Consider the following 19,197-nt stretch of genomic DNA (forward strand, 5'->3'; position numbering starts at 1 on the left):
ACCGCTTGGGCTCAGTCTCCGAGCGAGACTGGGCGGTGCAACCGCCCCTAACGGGAGGTGGCACCGCCTGAGCTCGATCTCCGAGCTCTAGCCGAGCGGTGCAACCGCCTTAGTCAGGCGGTGGCACCGCTTGAGCTCGGTCTTCGAGCTCTGGCAGGAGGTGCAACCGCCCCTGACAGGAGGTGGCACCGCCTAGAGGCTCAGTCTTCGAGCTTTGCCAGGCGGTGCAACCGGTCCAATCAGGCGGTGCAACCGTCAGATCCCGGAATTCCGAGAATTGATAGTTTTGAGCTCCAAATTCAAACTGGGTTGGGGCCTATAAATACCCCACCTATTCAGCACTGAAAAGGCACTGCATATACACCGAAATCTTGATCTTGTTCTGTGATTTTTAGAGCTCAAAATTGTTGTAAAGGCCAAAAGTTCTTCTCCCTCTTTTCTTCCAAGTTCTGAGCTTTAAAGAGAGGAGAGAAAATTCTGTAAGGGTTGTCTCCTAAGCTCGTCAAAAGGAGTGAAAATGTAAAAGGGTGGTTGGCCTTCGCCTATTGAAGGAAGGCCTCTAGTTGACGTCGGTGACCTCGTCGATGGAGGAAGCCAAAAGTGGAGTAGGTCAAGATTGACCGAACCACTCTAAATCTTGGTTTGTATTTACTTTGAGTATCTTATCCTTACTGCAAACCTCCTCAATAGCTTACTGCCTTCTGCGCATATACGATCGTGTTTCAAGCTCTGCATTTTCCGAATCGGCATTTAGACGTAAATCGTTTTTATCGTACGAACATCATATTTCAATTTGCATTTACGTTTTGATTTCTATCTTAACTGCAAACTGCCTTTATATCTTTGCTTTAACTGCATCTTGCTTGGTTATAAGTTAAAGTGATTTACGAATCGGATTTTCTATCGAAATCGCTCTTATCGTACGAACGCGATTTTAATCGTCGAAAGTTTTCTGCTACACTAATTCACCCCCCCCCCCTCTTAGTGCTCTTGATCCTAATACTCTCGACGTCATGAGAGGAATATCCCATGTGTTCTTGCTCAAACAAAATCCCTGGCTAGGGTCATTCGGGTTGAGAGAGAAAGAGTTCTCCAGGAGAATCCGATTAGATCGAGACTCAAGTAGAAACCGTATGGGTCTGACAACACCATGCTTGATATATAGTCTATGGGATATTAGATGGATGAGGGACTATAGGAACACGGTAACTGAGGACAGACAGGTCCAATGGATTGGATTCCCATGTATCGTCTGGGGACTACGGCGTAGTGGCCTAGTACGTCCGTAGTCGATGAGTCAAGTGAATTATTACAGAGATAATAATTCACTAAGTTAGAAAGAGTTCTGATAGGTATAACTCACGACCAGCTCGATATTGGGCATAGAAGGTCACACACATATGGTAGGCATTGCGATGAGTAGAGGTTCGGATATGATATATCCGACGGAGCCCTTGTCTTATTGGATGCAGATCCAATACCCACTAGGGGAGGACCCATTAGGGTTTGATAGGGGACCTCTATAAATAGGAGGGATTCAGAGCCTCATAAGCTAGAGCCTTTGCTTGCCTCTCCTATTCTCCTCTCCCTCTCCACCTCAGAGTAGGCCTGGAGTTTTGAGGAGCGTCGTCGTAGCCCTGTTGTGTGGATCACCGCTAGAGAGGAGGACGCTTGACCTCCTTCACCCTCTCCTAAGGATCTACAAGGAAATAGGGATATACGATCTCCCTATGTAACACAATCTACTCTATACGCAGTTTTAAGTTTCGCGGATTTTGCGCACCAATCTTCGCACTACGACGAACATCTCTTTGGGAATCCAAGATTTTGTTTTCTTGTTCTTTCGCTGCGTATGTGTTGTCGCCCCCAAGATTTCCCAACATATCATGCTCCCACTATCTCTACTAAGAATGTATTCCATGTCAAGGAACACTGCTCTCTTGGCTACAAAGACCTTTTGGTCCTTGAGATGATAGAAATAATACCCACAAGTTTCCTTGGGGTATCCCACAAATTTGCATCGCTCTATCCTTGATTCCAACTTATCGGAGTTGTGTCTTTTAACGTAGGCAAGGCAGCCCCAAATCTTAATAACCTTAAGATCGGGCTTCTTCTCTTTCCATATCTCATATGGTGTAGACACTACCGACTAAGTTGGAACTCTGTTCAGAAGGTAAGCTGCGGTCTCTAGAGCATATCCCCAGAATAAGATGGGTAGGTCAGCGAAACTCATCATGGATCATACCATGTCTAATAGCATACAATTTCTCCTTTCAAACACACCATTGAGTTGAGGTGTATAAGGAGGTGTCCATTGGGATAATATCCCATGGTCCTTGAGGAACTGAGTAAACTTTGTACTTAAGTACTCACCTCCTCCATTTGATCGAAGAGTCTTGATACTCTTTCCAGTCTGGTTCTCTACTTTATTCTTATACTCTCTAAATTTCTCAAAGGTCTCAGACTTGTACTTGATTAAGTACACATATCCATACCTTAAGAAATCATCAATAAAGATAATTAAGTAGGAGTAACCACCAATGGCATGAGTTGATATGAGTCTGTTAGGATTGGAGCGGCACTAAGAGGGGGGGGGTGAATTAGTGTAGTGGCTTAAAACGTTGGTTTCGACAAATCTTTCGTACGATAAAAATCGGAATCGGAAGTGCTTAACTTGAAAGCGTATTCACAAAGTTGTGCAGTAAATGTAATGAGGAAATAAAGCAAGTAAGAGGGTTTGCAGTAATGTAAATAGCAGTAATGAAATGCAAACCAGAGATTACGCCGTTTTTAAAGTGGTTCGGTCAAGTGACCTACATCCACTTGCGAGGCCCCTCTTCGATGAGGCTCCCACCTTCCACTAGCAAATCTCTTGAAAGGGAAGGGTAAATACCCCTCTTACAACTTTTACAAGCGGTTCACTCTCTTACAGATTTTCAGCAAGAAAGAAGGAGGTGAACACTAGCAAATTGAAAACAAGAAAGGCAAAGACTCTTCTAAGACTTTTCTCTCAATCACTTGCTGCTCAAAAAGTTGTGTTCTCAGCTGAGACATGAGAGGTATTTATAGGCCTCAAGAGGATTCAAATTTGGGCTCCAAAAAATTTGAATTCTCTTATGTTCCCGATGCTGGCGGTGCCACCGCCCAGCCAAATGGTGCCACCGTCCAGCGCTCGGGTGTTGGACGGTGCAACCGCCCAGCCCAGGAGGTGTCACCGCCCAGCTCTCGAGTGCTGGGCGGTGCCACCGCCTAGCCAGGTGGTGCCACCGCCTGGCTCTCCGATTCACTGGTTTGGCTTAATTTTAGCCCAAACCAAATCTGACTTTGGGCCCAGTTGGCCCCTAACCAGGATATAGGATTATCTCTTAATCCTAATCCTAATTACAAGTGAACTATGTAACAAAAAAAACATCCTAAGCAAGTTTTCAACCGCGAACGTCGAGTCTTGTTCCGGCGAGCTTTCCAACGAACTTCTTCCGACAGACTCCCTGCAAGCTCCTGATCTTGTGATGACTTTAACGAGTAGCCGAGCCTTCTCGGTGATCTCCGTGAACCTCCGACGATCTCTTTGGCGAACTTTCGAAAATTCCAATAGGTTCCCGATTTCTTCTCGGTTGGTTCTGGCAGCATCTCCGACGATTCTTCGGACTCTTAAACGTCCATCGATCTTGACTCCGGTATTCTTGCTTTGTGTTTTCTGGTTATCGTAGTTAATCCTACACACTTAACTCAATAATATGGATTAGATCAATTAACCCATCAATTGATTTTATCATCAAAATCCGAGATTCAACAATCTCCCCCTTTTTTATGATGACAATCAATTGATGACGGAGTTAAACATAACTCCCCCTATCTATATGCCATATTATGAGAAGATGAAAAAACTTGAATTCCATCCATAGAATTCAAGCATAAACCGATAAGTTATAACCGTAGAACTTATCGTTATTCTCATTAAGCAATAGTAAATATAAAACTTCGATGAAAATCATTTTCAAGTAGAATGATAAGAGACAATTTTTACTACGATAGGAGATAAAGATTTTCAACATGAATTTCATGATATAAATGTAAGGCAAGCTTTCAATATGATCAATCAATCTTGCGATATTCTCAAGGATTTTGCAAGGTATTTTGCAAGGCATATAAGACATTCATATCACACATGCTTTTGAAATTCATATAAGTCATGCTATCAAAATGGTACAAGTCATCACTTTTCTCCCCCTTTGTCATCAACAAAAAGGGAATGAGACTTGAAGAATATAACTTGTGATTATAATATCAGGAGTTCACCTAAAGGAAAATTCAGCATTCATCCATTTTATCAAATCTCTTCTTTCTATAAATAACACAAATTGTAGGTGTGCAAGGAAGAGATTGTGATTAAAAAATATCAAGTAGTAACTCCAATAAGTCAAGATCATAATACAAACTCATTTAAATTTACATCGTCAACTTGAAACTCATAATCAAGCCATCAAAATCAATTTCGAGATTCATAAAATATCATAAAATCATTAATCTTGATTAGATGGGAGCGGTGTTTGACTCAAAATAGGATAAGATAATTTAACATGTCATTTAAAATCGAAAGAGAAGGATCAGATTCATCGAGGAACAGAGAGAGGATGAAAAACTTTACGGAAAATCCATTCAAACAAGTTTATTTTTAGGGACAATTTAACATACCTAATTCCCTTCTAATGAATTCAAATTGGTCTTCGTTCAAAGCTTTTGTAAATATATCTGCTAATTGATGCTTTGTGTCAATGAATTCTAGAACAACATCATTATTAAGGACATGATCGCGTATGAAATGATGCCTAACGTCGATGTGCTTAGTTCTAGAGTGCTGAATTGGATTTTTAGTAAGACATATGGCACTAGTATTATCACATTTTATGGGAATGTTTTTAAAGTGAATTACATAGTCTTCTAATGTATTTTTCATCCAAATAACTTGTGCACAACATGCACTTGTAGCAATGTATTCGGCTTCCGCCGTAGATAGTGCAACTGAATTTTGTTTCTTGGAAGTCCAAGAAACAAGTGCATGTCCTAAAAATTGGCATGTTCCGGATGTACTTTTTCTATCTATCCTGCATCCGCCAAAATCGGCATCTGCATAAGCTATTAGATCGAATTTTTCAGATTTTGGATACCACAATCCTAAATTTGGAGTTCCTTTAAGATACCTAAATATTCTTTTAACACTCTTAAGATGAGATAATTTAGGATTAGATTGAAACCTAGCGCAAAGTCCTACACTAAACATAATATCTGGTCTAGTCGCGGTGAGGTAGAGTAGACTACCTATCATTCCCCTATATATTTTTTGATCGAAATTTTTACTATTTTCATCCATATCTAACTTAGTCGCAGTACTCATAGGGGTGTTTATTGCTTTTGAATTATCCATGTTAAATTATTTTAACAATTCTAATGTATATTTGGATTGGTTAAGAAATATACCATCACTAAGTTGTTTGATTTGTAATCCTAAAAAGAAAGTTAATTCACCCATTAAACTCATTTCAAATTCATGACTCATACATTTGGCAAATGATTCACATAGTGATTCATCCGAAGAGCCAAAAATAATATCGTCAATATAAATTTGCACAATAAAAAAATTATTTTTAAAATATTTAATAAACAATGTAGTATCAACCTTGCCTTTGGTAAAATTATTTAAAATAAGAAAGGAACTAAGCCTTTCATACCAAGCTCTAGGAGCTTGTTTCAAGCCATAGAGAGCTTTAGTCAATTTGAATACATGATTAGGAAGAAGAGAATTTTCAAATCTGGGAGGTTGTTCGACATATATTTCTTCGGAAATAAAACCATTCAAGAAAGCACTTTTGACATCCATTTGAAATAGTTTAAAATTATTACTACTAGCATAGGCAAGGAGCATCCTTATGGCTTCTAATCGAGCCACGGGAGCGAAGGTTTCTTCGTAATCGATACCTTCTTCTTGGTTGAAACCTTTGGCCACTAATCTAGCCTTGTTTCTAACCACGATACCATTTTCATCTTGCTTGTTTCTAAAAACCCATTTAGTACCAATGACTAAATGGTCACTAGGTCTAAGAACAAGCTTCTATACCTTATTCCTCTCAAATTGATTCAATTCCTCTTGCATTGCAATAACCCAAAAATCATCTTTTATGGCATCGTCAATGCATTTAGGTTCAATTTGAGAAAGGAAGGCGGCATTAGCACAAAAATTCTTGAAAGAGGAACGAGTTTGAACCCCTTTTGATGTATCTCCTATAATTAGCTCCTTTGGATGAGCATCTATATACTTCCATTCCTTGGGTAAGGAAATTTCGGAAGAAGATGCATCCAAGTTGCTATTTTGAGGAGGAGGTTCATTTAAATTCAAATTATCAAAACCAAGATCATCATCAAAATCATTTTCTTTAAATTAGAAATTTCATTAAAAACTACATGAATAGACTCTTCTATTACTAACATTCTTTTGTTAAAAACCCGAAAAGCCTTAGAAACGGAAGAGTAACCAAGAAAGATGCCTTCATCGGATTTAGCATCAAATTTTCCTAAGACATCCCTTTCATTCAAAATAAAGCATTTACAATCGAAAACTTTAAAATAGGAAATATTTGGTTTTTTGTTATTCCACAATTCATAGGGAGTTTTTGATAAGGATGGTCTTATTAGGACTCTATTCATGATGTAGCAAGTCGTATTTACGGCTTCGGCCCAAAAATACTTAGGTAAACTATGTTCATTTAACATAGTTCTTGCCATTTCTTGTAGGTTTCTATTTTTTCTTTCAACTACTCCATTTTGTTGGGGATTCCTCGGAGTTGAGAAGTTGTGATTGTATCCATTAACTTCACAAAAATTTTGAAAGTCACGGTTTTGAAATTCGCCACCATGATCACTCCGAATTGATGAAATCATGAAACCTTTTTCGTTTTGAGTGAGTTTACAAAATTTAGAGAAGCACTTGAAACAATCACTTTTGTGGACTAAGAAATAGGTCCAAGTGTACCTAGTATAGTCATCCACAATTACAAACACATATTTGCTTCCTCCTAGACTTGTTGTGTCAATTGGTCCGAATAAGTCCAAATGGATTAATTGTAGTGGTCTAGTGGTGCTAATTTGATTTTTTGGTTTGAAACTAGTTTTTATTTGTTTACCTAGTTGACATGCATCACATACTTTGTCCTTAGTAAACTTCATATTTGGAATCCCTCGTACTAATTCTCTAGATGAGATCTTAGATATTAGTTTCATGCTTGCATGGCTTAATCTCCTATGCCAAAGCCAAGCATCATCATTTAGAGCGGAGAAGCACATTTCATTACTTAGTTCATCAAGGTTAATGGTGTAGACATTATTTTGTTTTAATGCAATCATAGTCAAGTTATTGTTTGGTTTTTCGATAATACACATATTTGATTCGAATCTAACGATATAACCTTTATCGCATAGTTGACTAATACTCAAGAGATTATGTTTCAATCCATCAACTAGTAAAACATCATCAATGGAAAAACTAAATTTGTTACCAATAGTTCCCTTGCCAATGATTTTGCCTTTGTTGTTGTCTCCAAAGGTGACGTACCCTTCTTCTTTGCTAGTGAGCATAGAGAAATGAGATGGATCTCTAGTCATATGTCTTGAGCATCCACCATCGAGATACCATCTCTTGCTCCTAGCTTGTGGGTTTGTCTACAAAAGAGGATGACTTTTATGTACCCATTTGATTTTGGATGCCTCAAAAATTGATCCACTAACTTTGTTATTTATTATTGAATCCTTTATAGTTCCTTTAGGAACCCATATTAATTTTTATGAACTAATTTTTCTAAATGGACATTTATAGGCAATATGTCCGGATTTGCAACAGAAGTTGCATTTCATATAAGAGGAAACATGTAATGTAGGTCCTTTTATGAAAGTGGTAGGATTTTGATGTAATCCTTTTACAAATCCAATTCCATTTCTATTTGCGACGTGACCCTTGTGTGCAAGGATCATATCTAATCCTTTGCTACCAACCTTAAACATGTTTAAGGTTTCTTTAAGAAGCAAATTTTCATTTTTTATTGCTTCTAAATGCTCACACTTAGAGCATGGAGGAGTTTGAAGACTATCAAACTTATCTTGTAGCAAAGTATGCTCTTTCTTTAAGATACTTAACTTCTTGCTAATAGTTCTACATTCATCAAATAATTCATAAAAAGCAATAGAGAGTTCTTCAAAAGATAAATCTTCATTAAATAAATTACATACCTCTTCTCCTAAAGCCATTAGCACGTAATGAGCAACTTGCTCGGTGTTGGACTCCTCTTCTTCGGACGCGCTTGAATCATCCCACGTTGCCTTGAGCGCCTTCTTCTTTGATGTTCTCTTTTTGGCTTGAGGACAATCGTTCTTGTAGTTTCCCGGTTTTTTACACTCATAGCAAATCACTTGGTCCTTCTTTTGTTCAACTTTATTTTTTGTATTATTTTTAAATTTGATCTTTCTTAAATATTTTTTAGATTTTTGAGTCAAAAGTGCAATGTCATTGTCACTGTTCTCATCACTTGATGTTCCTTTCAAGTGGTCTTCTTGTGATGTAAGTGTCATATCCTTCCTGTTCTTTGGAAGGGGGTTCTCGAGCTTGTCATGAGCTTGACATGTCATTTCGTAGGTCATTAGAGACCCAATAAGTTCTTCAAGAGGGAATGTTTTGAGGTCCTTGACCTCTTGAATGGCCGTAACTTTTGGATCCCAACTTTTAGGAAGAGATCTTAAGATTTTGTTTACTAGTTCAAAGTTAGAAAAATCTTTACCAAGAGCTTTGAGTCCATTGATGACATCCGTGAAACGGGTGTACATGTCTCCGATGGACTCACTTGGTTTCATTCGGAAAAGTTCATAAGAGTGCACAAGGATGTTGATTTTGGACTCTTTCACTCGGCTAGTGCCTTCATGAGTGACCTCAAGAGTTCTCCAAATATCAAAAGCCAAATCACAAATTGAAACACGATTAAACTCATTTTTATCTAGTGCACAAAACAAGGCATTCATAGCCTTTGCGTTTAAAGCAAAAACCTTCTTCTCTGATTCATTCCATTCGCTTATCGGAAGAGAAGATTTTTGAAATCCGTTTTCGACAATAGTCCAAAGCTCGAAATCCATAGAAATGAGGAAGATCCTTATATGGGTCTTCCAATACGTGTAATCCGACCCATTAAACATAGGTGGACGTGTGATAGAGTATCCCTCATGCATGCCGGAGTAAGCCATCTCTCTTGGGTATTAAACCAAATATGAGAGTGAGCCTTGCTATGATACCAATTGTTAGGATCGAAGCGGCACTAAGAGGGGGGGGGTGAATTAGTGTAGCGGCTTAAAACATTGGTTTCGATAAATCTTTCGTACGATAAAAATCGGAATCGGAAGTGCTTAACTTTAAAGCGTATTCGCAAAGTTGTGCAGTAAATGTAATGAGGAAATAAAGCAAGTAAGAGGGTTTGTAATAATGTAAATAGCAATAATGAAATACAAACCAGAGATTACACCGTTTTTAAAGTGGTTCGGTCAAGTGACCTACATCCACTTGCGAGGCCCCTCTTCGATGAGGCTCCCACCTTCCACTAGCAAATCTCTTGAAAGGGAAGGGTAAATATCCCTCTTACAACTTTTACAAGCGGTTCACTCTCTTACAGATTTTCAGCAAGAAAGAAGGAGGTGAACACTAGCAAATTGAAAACAAGAAAGGCAAAGACTCTTCTAAGACTTTTCTCTAATCACTTGCTGCTCAAAAAGTTGTGTTCTCAGTTGAGACTTGAGGGGTATTTATAGGCCTCGAGAGGATTCAAATTTGGGCTCCAAAAAATTTGAATTCTCTTATGTTCCCGATGCTGGCGGTGCCACCGCCCAGCCAAGCGGTGCCACCGCCCAGCGCTCGGGTGCTGGACGGTGCAACCGCCCAGCCCAGGAGGTGTCACCGCCCAGCTCTCGGGTGCTGGGCGGTGCTACCGCCCAGCCAGGCGGTGCCACCGCCTAGCTCTCCGATTCACTGGTTTGGCTTAATTTTAGCCCAAACCAAATCTGACTTTGGGCCCAGTTGGCCCCTAACCAGGATATAGGATTATCTCTTAATCCTAATCCTAATTACAAGTGAACTACATAACAAAAAAAACATCCTAAGCAAGTTTTCAACCGCGAACGTCGAGTCTTGTTCCGGCGAGCTTTCCGACGAACTTCTTCCGACGGACTCCCTACAAGCTCCCGATCTTGTGATGACTTTAACGAGTAGCCGAGCCTTCTCAGTGATCTCCGTGAACCTCCGACGATCTCTTCGGCGAACTTTCAAAAATTCCGATAGGTTCCCGATTTCTTCTCGGTTGGTTCCGGCAGCATCTCCGACGATTCTTCGGACTCTTAAACGTCCATCGATCTTGACTCCGGTATTCTTGCTTTGTGTTTTCTGGTTATCGTAGTTAATCCTGCACACTTAACTCAATAATATGGATTAGATCAATTAACCCATCAATTGATTTTATCATCAAAATCCGAGATTCAATAGAGTCCACATACATCACAATGTATGAGTTCCAACAGTTCAGTGGCTCTCTCTCCAGTTCCACTAAATGGAGAGTTGGTCAGTTTTCCTCGAAGGCAAGGCTTGCAAGTGGCATATGACTTATAGTCGAATGGATCTAGATATCCATCATTTAGCAACTTTTGAATCTTTCCCTCATCTCGTTTCCTCTTAGACACATTTACATTCATGATATATGGAGTAGTATCTAGCATAAACAAATCATTATGCAATGTTCCTTTCGTGATGATCTCATCATCTAATAATATTGAACAATCATTGTTCTTAAAAACTAATTTATATCCACTAACTATCAAACATGAAATGAAGATAATGTTTTTGATAATAGAAGGAACAAAATAACATGCATCTAATGCAATAAAAGCTCCACCAGGCATATGTAGGGCGACCTCACCAACAGCTACTATAGCGACTTTTGCTCCATTGCCCATCTTGAGGTCCATCTCGCCTCTCTCTAGTCTCCTAGGCCTTGCTAGAACCTGCAACAAATTGTATATATGATAACATTACCGGTATCCAATACCTATGTGTTATCATAAGAGTCTGACAAATGGAGACTGATCATGAATATACCTGAAGCTTCTCTAATCTTTTGTTTCGCCCTCTCTGCAAGGTACTCTTTATAGTTCCTCTTCCAGTGCCGATCTTTGCCATAGTGGAAGCACTAGCCTTTGTCCTTTGTTGGGTCTTTCTTAGCAACTTTTGCTTTACCTGGTCTGCCCTTGCCCTTTCCCTTCTTAAGGGACTTTTCTACTTTCCTTTTCTTACTGATCTCACTAGTGTAGAGAACTGGCTTCTCTTTCTTAATAGTACTCTCTGCCTCCCTCAACATATTGAGGAGCTCTGGGAGAGTTACCTCAAGCTTGTTCATATTAAAATTCATTATGAACTGTGAAAAAGAATCTGGTAGGGACTAAAGCACAATATCCACACACAAGCTATCCTCTAGGACCATTCCTAGACCTATGAGTTTCTTCATCCACTCAATCATCTTTAGGATATGGTTCTGAACCGGTGCCCCCTCAGTCATCCTAGCACGGAAGAGGCTCTTGGATATCTTATATCACTGAGTCCTTCCCTATTCCTCAAACAATTTACAGACATATAGGAGAATAGATCTGGCATCCATCTTTTCATGTTGTCTCTGTAACTCAGGAGTCATAGAGCCTAACATATAGCACTGAGCAAGAGTAGAGTCATCAATGTACTTCATGTAGCGAGTGATCTCATCCTCACTTGCCCCTTCCTCGGGCGTAGGCATTAATGTATCAAGGACGTACGTAATTTTTTTCGCCATGAGAATAATTCTCAAGTTGTAGAGCTAATCTGAATAATTTGGACCAGTGAGGCATTTGACATCAAGGATGTCACGTAAGGGATTTAAAAGCGATATTTTTTGAAAATAAAAATGCAGCAAAAATGAATAACATGTAGATTTTGTAAGAAATAAACTATCAAGATATGAACTTCTATCTTAATATGATCCCACTATTTTACTAACGAGTCACGCGACACTCTCAGCACGTGAAACGGAAGTCTTTGGCAGACTTCTAGTGGGGATCAAGATCAAATCAGCGTCTTAGTGTAACCTCGAGGGACTCAACCAATCACACTAAGCCCAAAAGGTAGGCAAATCTTGTCAATCAACTCCTTGTGATTCTCATCCTGTTCGGCCTCCGAATCACCATGGTCTCGAGGGACTCGACCAACCATGATGTTCGATTAAGTCAACACCTTCGTTACAAGATGAGTCTGATTTGATGATATACCCTTGAGGGACTCGACCAAGCATACCATGTCCTCAGGTTACTGCTGACATCTCTATGTCATAAGTAAGATAACGAGTCGTGATATAGGTGAGCCTCGAGGGACTCGACCAACTCAACCTACACCGAGAATCGGTTCCTACCTATAACGATGGAAGGCCACATGGGTCAATCTAATTACCTCATGTTTACCGACTTAATATTATAAAGAGAGAGGTTTGTATGATTTGGTCTCCTAATATGACATGTCACATATATACATATTTAATAAATATCTACATCGCATGCAAATATATATATATATATATATATATATATATATATATATATATATACATATCTAGTATGTGTATAAGCAATCACACCAAATGATCATGGACTGCAACCTAATCGTCCATCTCATCCTCGTCGGTTCCGTCGACATCTCGATGCATCTCCATGCATCACAATCGTCCGTCTCGTGGGTCCCGCTATCGCATCCATGCTCTCGCTACGCCTTCTTATATGATACTTAATCATAGGCACGTGGACCCAACAATAAATGAGAAATATAATGGAGGCTCGCAGATCCCAATAATAATAATAACAAGTACACACATCACACGGTCCATGATCATCCGTCCACACATCATACATCACATTTATAAATAATCATCATCATGTAGGACTACTAGATAATGATAAAAATAATAATCAACTAAATCTTTTAATTAATTAATATTTTTTAAAATCGGGGACATATAGGGAATTTTTGAATTCCTAGGGGTATTTTCATAATTTGGACAAAAGATAAACTGGAATTTCTCAAATTCACAGGGGTAAAACTATCTTTTTGCCCAAGTATGCCCTAATGACATACTCCCCTTTGCTACTGTCGTCGCCGCCACCCTACTAGCGGTGGCTTGTGCGGCGGCGGCGGGGCGTCGCCCCTGTAGTTGGGCGCCCCCGTGGGTTGGTGCCCTTGCGGGTGGCACTGCCCCCGCGAGCGTTGTGCCCGCGGGTGCAGTGCCCCGCCAAGCGGCCACCCCTATAGGGGGGTTTGCCCGCAAGAGCAGTGACCGTAGGCACCGTTGCCCTGCGGCGCCTCAGCCCGCGGGCACTACGGCCGCAAGCGCCTTAGCCCGTGGGTCCAGCACCCGCAGGCGTCGCCCTTGTACGTGGGCACAGTGCTCGCACGCAGGTGGCCGCCTTGCCTGTAGCCCTGCCTGCCAGCGTTGCTGCAGGCAGCAACCGCGGGTGGGGCACCCGTGGGTTGCAAGCCTGCTGCAAGCAGGCCGCCGGTCGGCTACTATAGACGCAACCCCTGTGCTGCCTACTTGCGGTTGCGCCACACGCACGTAGATCGAGGGCAGCAACTATTACTGTCCTTTCTCACTTTTGTGTCAACGATTTTGACCTCAAAAGTTTCTTCAAAATACAACACACGTAGTTCAAAACCAATCTATTGCACGAACAACCTGGCTCTAATACCACTATTGGAAAATCTGGGGGGGACATCACATGCACAATGGAAGAACAAGAAAACAATATCTTCTATTCTCAAATAGATGTTCGTCGTCGTGCAAAGATTGGTGCGCAAAATCAGTGAAACTTAAAACTGTGTATAGAGTAGATTGTGTTACCTAGGGAGATCGTATATCCCTGTTTTCTTGCAGATCTTTAGGAGAGGGTGAAGGAGGTCAAGCGTCCTCCTCTCTAGTGGTGATCCACATAGCAGGGCTGCGATGATGCTCCTCGTAACTCCAGGCCTGCTCTGAGGTGGAGAGGGGAAGGAGAATAGGAGACTCTGAATCCCTCCTATTTATAGAGGTCCCCTGTCAAAACCTAATGGATCATCCTCTAGTGGGTATTGGATCTGCATCCAATTACCCAAGCCTTTTAGTTTAGTTGATCTCTATCCAATAATCTCTCATGGGCTCTTATTGGATCTCATCCATGGGATCCAATAATTCAAGGGCTTATTGGATACCCAATAAGATAGGGACTCCAGCGGATATCTCATATCCGAACCTCTACTCATCGTAATGCCTACCATATGTGTGTGACCCTCTAAGCCCAATATTGAGCTAGCCGTGAGTCATATCTATTAGAACTCCTTCTAACTTAATGAATTATTATCTTTATAATAATTCATTCGACTCATCGACTACAGACGTACTAGGCCACTACGCCGTAGTCCCAAACGATACAGGGGAATCCAATCCATTGGACTTGTCTGTCCTCAGTTACCATGTACCTATAGTCCCTCATCCATTTAATATCCCAGAGACCGTATATCAAGCATGGTGCTGTCAAACCCATACGGTTTCTACTCGAGTCTCGCTCTAATCGGATTCTCCCGGAGAACTCTTTCTCTCTCAACCCGAATGACCCTGGCTAGGGATTTGTTTGAGCAAGAACATATGGGATATTCCTCTTATGACGACAAGAGTGGATGATCCTCTATCGACACTCAATAATCCTTGTAAGGTCGATTGCCACTCCCAATGACTAGTTGTACTAAATCTGAGACATCCAAACCTATAAGTCTGGTATCAAAGAGTGGAGCACTCATACAAGACATCCTTGGTGTCTCAAGTCTAAGGACCAGATACACCACTAGGATTATGGAATTGCTGTATAACAATAAGGCATCATCAACCATCCAACATTCCGTAAGCGGATCAATCAGTGAACTCATTCTCCAATGAGAGCACCTGTACTGTATCCCTAGTGTCCCCACACATGCAACTATGAGACCAGCTGCATCAATCACATGGATGAGTATACAGCACACCAGTCTGTCTTGTTATCACGATGTTCCTCTCGAGTAACCTATGACCGGGATTATTTATGATCTGTGTTTAAAGGTGAATCGATCTTATTATCGTGATCTCATCACGATCTGATTCCCATTGCACAGATCCAAGGACATCACTATATATATATATATATATATATATATATATATATATATATATATATATATATATATATGCAATAGTTAATATAAAGTGATAAATGTCAAAATATAATAAGCAAAAAAAGATTCCGTGTAAGTCACACGTGTCAAGTTACACGTGCCATCACTCACGTGATTGGCTTGTTGGGCATCTATGACTAGCAGTTTACAGTTTAGATCATGCATCGGCAACAATCACACATGTAGAAATCAATGGAGTGATAGATCTAGCAACTAAGGCTTGAATAGCTTAGAGGATGAGATGATCTTGACATAGTCATAGTTTGTGACCCGGATTTGGTACAGGACTGGGTTCTCCGGGGATGTTGATCATAGCTGAAGGACAACTGAAGGAGCCATCAACGTAGCCGAGCAAGTCATATCCAAATAAGAGATTAGAAAATTATGCCCGCTAGGATGCATAATTGTCACCCTTTGATAACTTGAAAGGGATTAGCATAGTAGCATTGATGGAGATAAGCCCTGTAGGAGAAGTGCTAAGAGTCCCTACAGAAACGGTAATAGGAATATCGAAAGAGGAAAATGAAGACATCCCAGACACTTTGTTTTGATTTTTTTTTTTTACTTAAGCATAATCTTTATAGAAGATAAATGTGTAAAGATATAGGAGGGAGGGAGGAGGAGAATAGCATATCGCTTTTGCTGCAGAGGAAACTATTGGGGGGCAGTGTTGGTGGTGCACTAGGAAGCTGCAACGATGCGCTGCAAAAGAGGCTACAGCGAAGCTACAGCGATGCGTTGTAGAGGAGCTGCAGCGATACACTGTAGAGGAGCTGCAGCGATGCGCTGTAGAGGAGGCTAGGAAGCTGTAGCGATGTGCTGCTGCAGCGATGCGCTGGAAATCTACAACGATTAGCTTAAGAAATCTGTAGTGATTAGGATCGATCGCAGCCTGATGAAGATGATGCTACCGCCGTGGTAGGTGCGAGGACGCCGGTGGACAACCCGAGCCTAGGGCTGGTGCAGTATCGGTGAAGAAGAAGGCCGCATGGAGGAGAAGAGGGAACCACTACCGAGGGCAAGCAACCGACCGTACCAAACAGACCCTCGTTGTCGTGGTCGTACCTGATGGCGACGTCGGGTGTGGTCATAGTAGTGGCTAGGGCAATAGCGACGGCATCACGCGCCATACAATGAAGGAGAGAGGAGTCCAGCGGGGAAGCAAGTCCGACAGGAAAGAGTCCGTCGAGAATGACAGGCTTCGATGGCCACAGAGCCTCGCTCGTCTCATCGCTCTGATACCATGTTGAAAGAGGATAGAGAAGATAGAGGATATAAGTTATGAAAGAAGTTTGATTGTATTCATATATCCCTCAACAGAGTAGAGAGATTTCCTCGTATAGTTTGAAAAAATCTTATCTACTATCAGGTTGATGCTTAAGAGAGAGAAAAAAAAAGAAACTATTATAAGAAAGAGGAGGGGATCGTCCTGAGAAGGAGGGGACCGATATGAGAAGTATCCAAATGCAACTTTGAGCCAAAATCCATCTACCGAGTGTGACATCTGAGTAGTCCAAATAATAAATTTATTTGCAGCGTATGGAAGCCAGTTGTATATAGGGGAGCCTTGTTAAAAGATCAAAAATTTATAAGGGGCCTAATTTAGCCGCAAGTGTAGCCTTTTTGGGCCCAAAATATGAACCTGATCAGATCAGAGAGACAATTGAGGCCGGCAGCCCAAATCTTGATGATGCAGCATGTGAGAAACGTGCCTCTTTGTTTGTTCAAGAAACATGAGATTTGGTCCACACATTAAGTTGGTGTAACTAATAATCTATTTTTTATCTTTTGTGGTTTCTCATTTTGAATCGCAGCCGTCGCCCTATTTTAAACAAAAGGAAATCTGAAATGCTAATTTGATCACATGAATCTGACGGTTGAGATCAAAAGGCTAACTGAGTAACGGATGGGAAGAGCGGCCACTGTCAACTCCTTGTCGGTGTTTTCACGCAAGGTTGCTCCGAGATGAGGAACAGATCCATGGAAGGCGCTGAGATTGCTGGGGAAGAGATGGGTACTTCTTGAGATGGCTATAAATGAGACATCACCTATGTGATGATCGTAGAGTAAAAGGGCGATCAAAATGCAAAGTGCTCCGCTGCTGTTCTCAGCCGCTAAAAGGTTCGTAATCTGTGAGCCATGTCCATGTGCTACGTTCGATCGAGTGCCGTCTTCCTCTCTCTTCCATGCATGTAGTTGTGTATTGTGGGTTGCAGGCTAGAAGGCAAGGTGGCCTTGATCACCGGCGCAGCTAGCGGCATCGGCGAGGCCACCGCCAAGCTCTTCGCCCGCCACGGCGCCAGGATCGTGATCGCTGACGTCCAAGACGACAAAGGCCACTCACTCTGCAGCGCCCTCGGCCCTTCCGTTGCCTCTTACGTCCACTGCGACGTCACCAACGAGTCCGACGTCCAGCAGGCCGTTGACGCCACCGTCTCCCACCACGGCAAGCTCGACGTCATGTTCAACAACGCCGGCATCATCGGCGAGCCGTGCCTGCGGCTCCTCGAGTCGGAGAAATCAGATTTCGAGCACGTGGTGGCCACCAATCTGGTAGGGAGCTACCTGGGGACGAAGCACGCGGCGCGGGCGATGCTGCCCGCACGCCGGGGCAGCATCGTGATCACCGCGAGCGTGGCGTCGGTGATCGCGAGCATAACGCCGGTGGCATACACCTGCTCCAAGCACGCCGTGCTGGGGCTCATGAAGAGCGCGGCGCTGGAGCTGGGCCAGTTCGGGATACGCGTCAACTGCGTGTCGCCCTACGCGCTGCCCACGCCGCTGGCGATGAAGGCGTTCGGCATGGGGGAGGAGGAGCTTTCGGACAACATGGAGGAGCACGCTACGCTCAAGGGGGTGAGGCTCAAGGCGGAGGACGTGGCGGAGGCGGTGGTGTACCTGGCCAGCGACGAGTCCCGATACGTGAATGGGCTCAACCTTCTTGTGGACGGGGGGTTCTCAACCGGAAACCCCTCGCATGGCTTGTTTCGCTACTCCATTCCCGAGAACAAGTGAAGCCATGTGATTTCGTACTCCGTTCCCTCACACAGTAGCCATCTGTTATCGAAGCCATGTGATTTCCTGTTCTATTTTATGAATTATCTCAAAATTTTTAATATATATTATTGTCTGGATAGAAGCATATGGACAGATCTATATTTAAAAATTATTTATCTTTTAAATTTATGTTTTATCTCATGAATGATTGTTACATTTGGACTTGATTAATTTCCTTGTTAGCATGACAAAAATTTCCTATTCTTCTGCAACCACATTATTCTGATAGTGCTTGGCGTGATCTTCTGATGCTATATATATATATATATATATATATATATATATATATATATATATATATATATATATATATATATATATATATATATATATATATATATATATAGAGAGAGAGAGAGAGAGAGAGAGAGAGAGAGAGAGAGAGAGAGAGAGAGACTGACTGAAGTCTTATACCATTGGAAAAAAATTAATTTATAGTGTAAAAATCATAAAACCTAATACATACCTTTCGAATTGGTCAACGACGATGTATATCGGTACCGGAATACCCAATAATTTGGTACTAGATTCATCTCGTGATGATTGAAGAATAAGTTATGATAGACCCATATCATGTACAAAGAAAAGATAATAAGAAAAATAAAAAATTATTCAGAGGAATAAGAGAATTTAATTTTTTTAAAAAAATAAATATTAATAAAATTATTCAGATGAACACAAGATTAATATGATTTAGCCAAAAATAAAATAAAATCATTTATACGATCAATTATAGAATTTTTTAATTATCTTTATTAAGACAAATCTTTTTATACATAACCTCAAAAGAAATTTAGAAGCACCTAAGGTTT

At 41.3% G+C, this 19,197-nt stretch overlaps 1 protein-coding gene across 1 annotated transcript; it reads left to right on the top strand.

The window, feature by feature from the left end:
- Positions 1 to 17,260: 17,260 nt before the first annotated feature.
- Positions 17,261 to 18,526, top strand: LOC103972807 (momilactone A synthase-like). Its single transcript, XM_018821130.2, has 2 exons — positions 17,261 to 17,449; positions 17,545 to 18,526. Exons 1-2 carry the CDS (start codon positions 17,412 to 17,414, stop codon positions 18,341 to 18,343), a joined length of 837 nt encoding a protein of 278 aa, XP_018676675.2. The 5' UTR covers positions 17,261 to 17,411; the 3' UTR covers positions 18,344 to 18,526.
- The last annotated feature ends 671 nt before the right edge of the window (positions 18,527 to 19,197 follow it).

The sequence above is a fragment of the Musa acuminata genome, chromosome BXJ3-1, assembly GCF_036884655.1.
Source record: "Musa acuminata AAA Group cultivar baxijiao chromosome BXJ3-1, Cavendish_Baxijiao_AAA, whole genome shotgun sequence".
Lineage (NCBI taxonomy): Eukaryota > Viridiplantae > Streptophyta > Magnoliopsida > Zingiberales > Musaceae > Musa > Musa acuminata.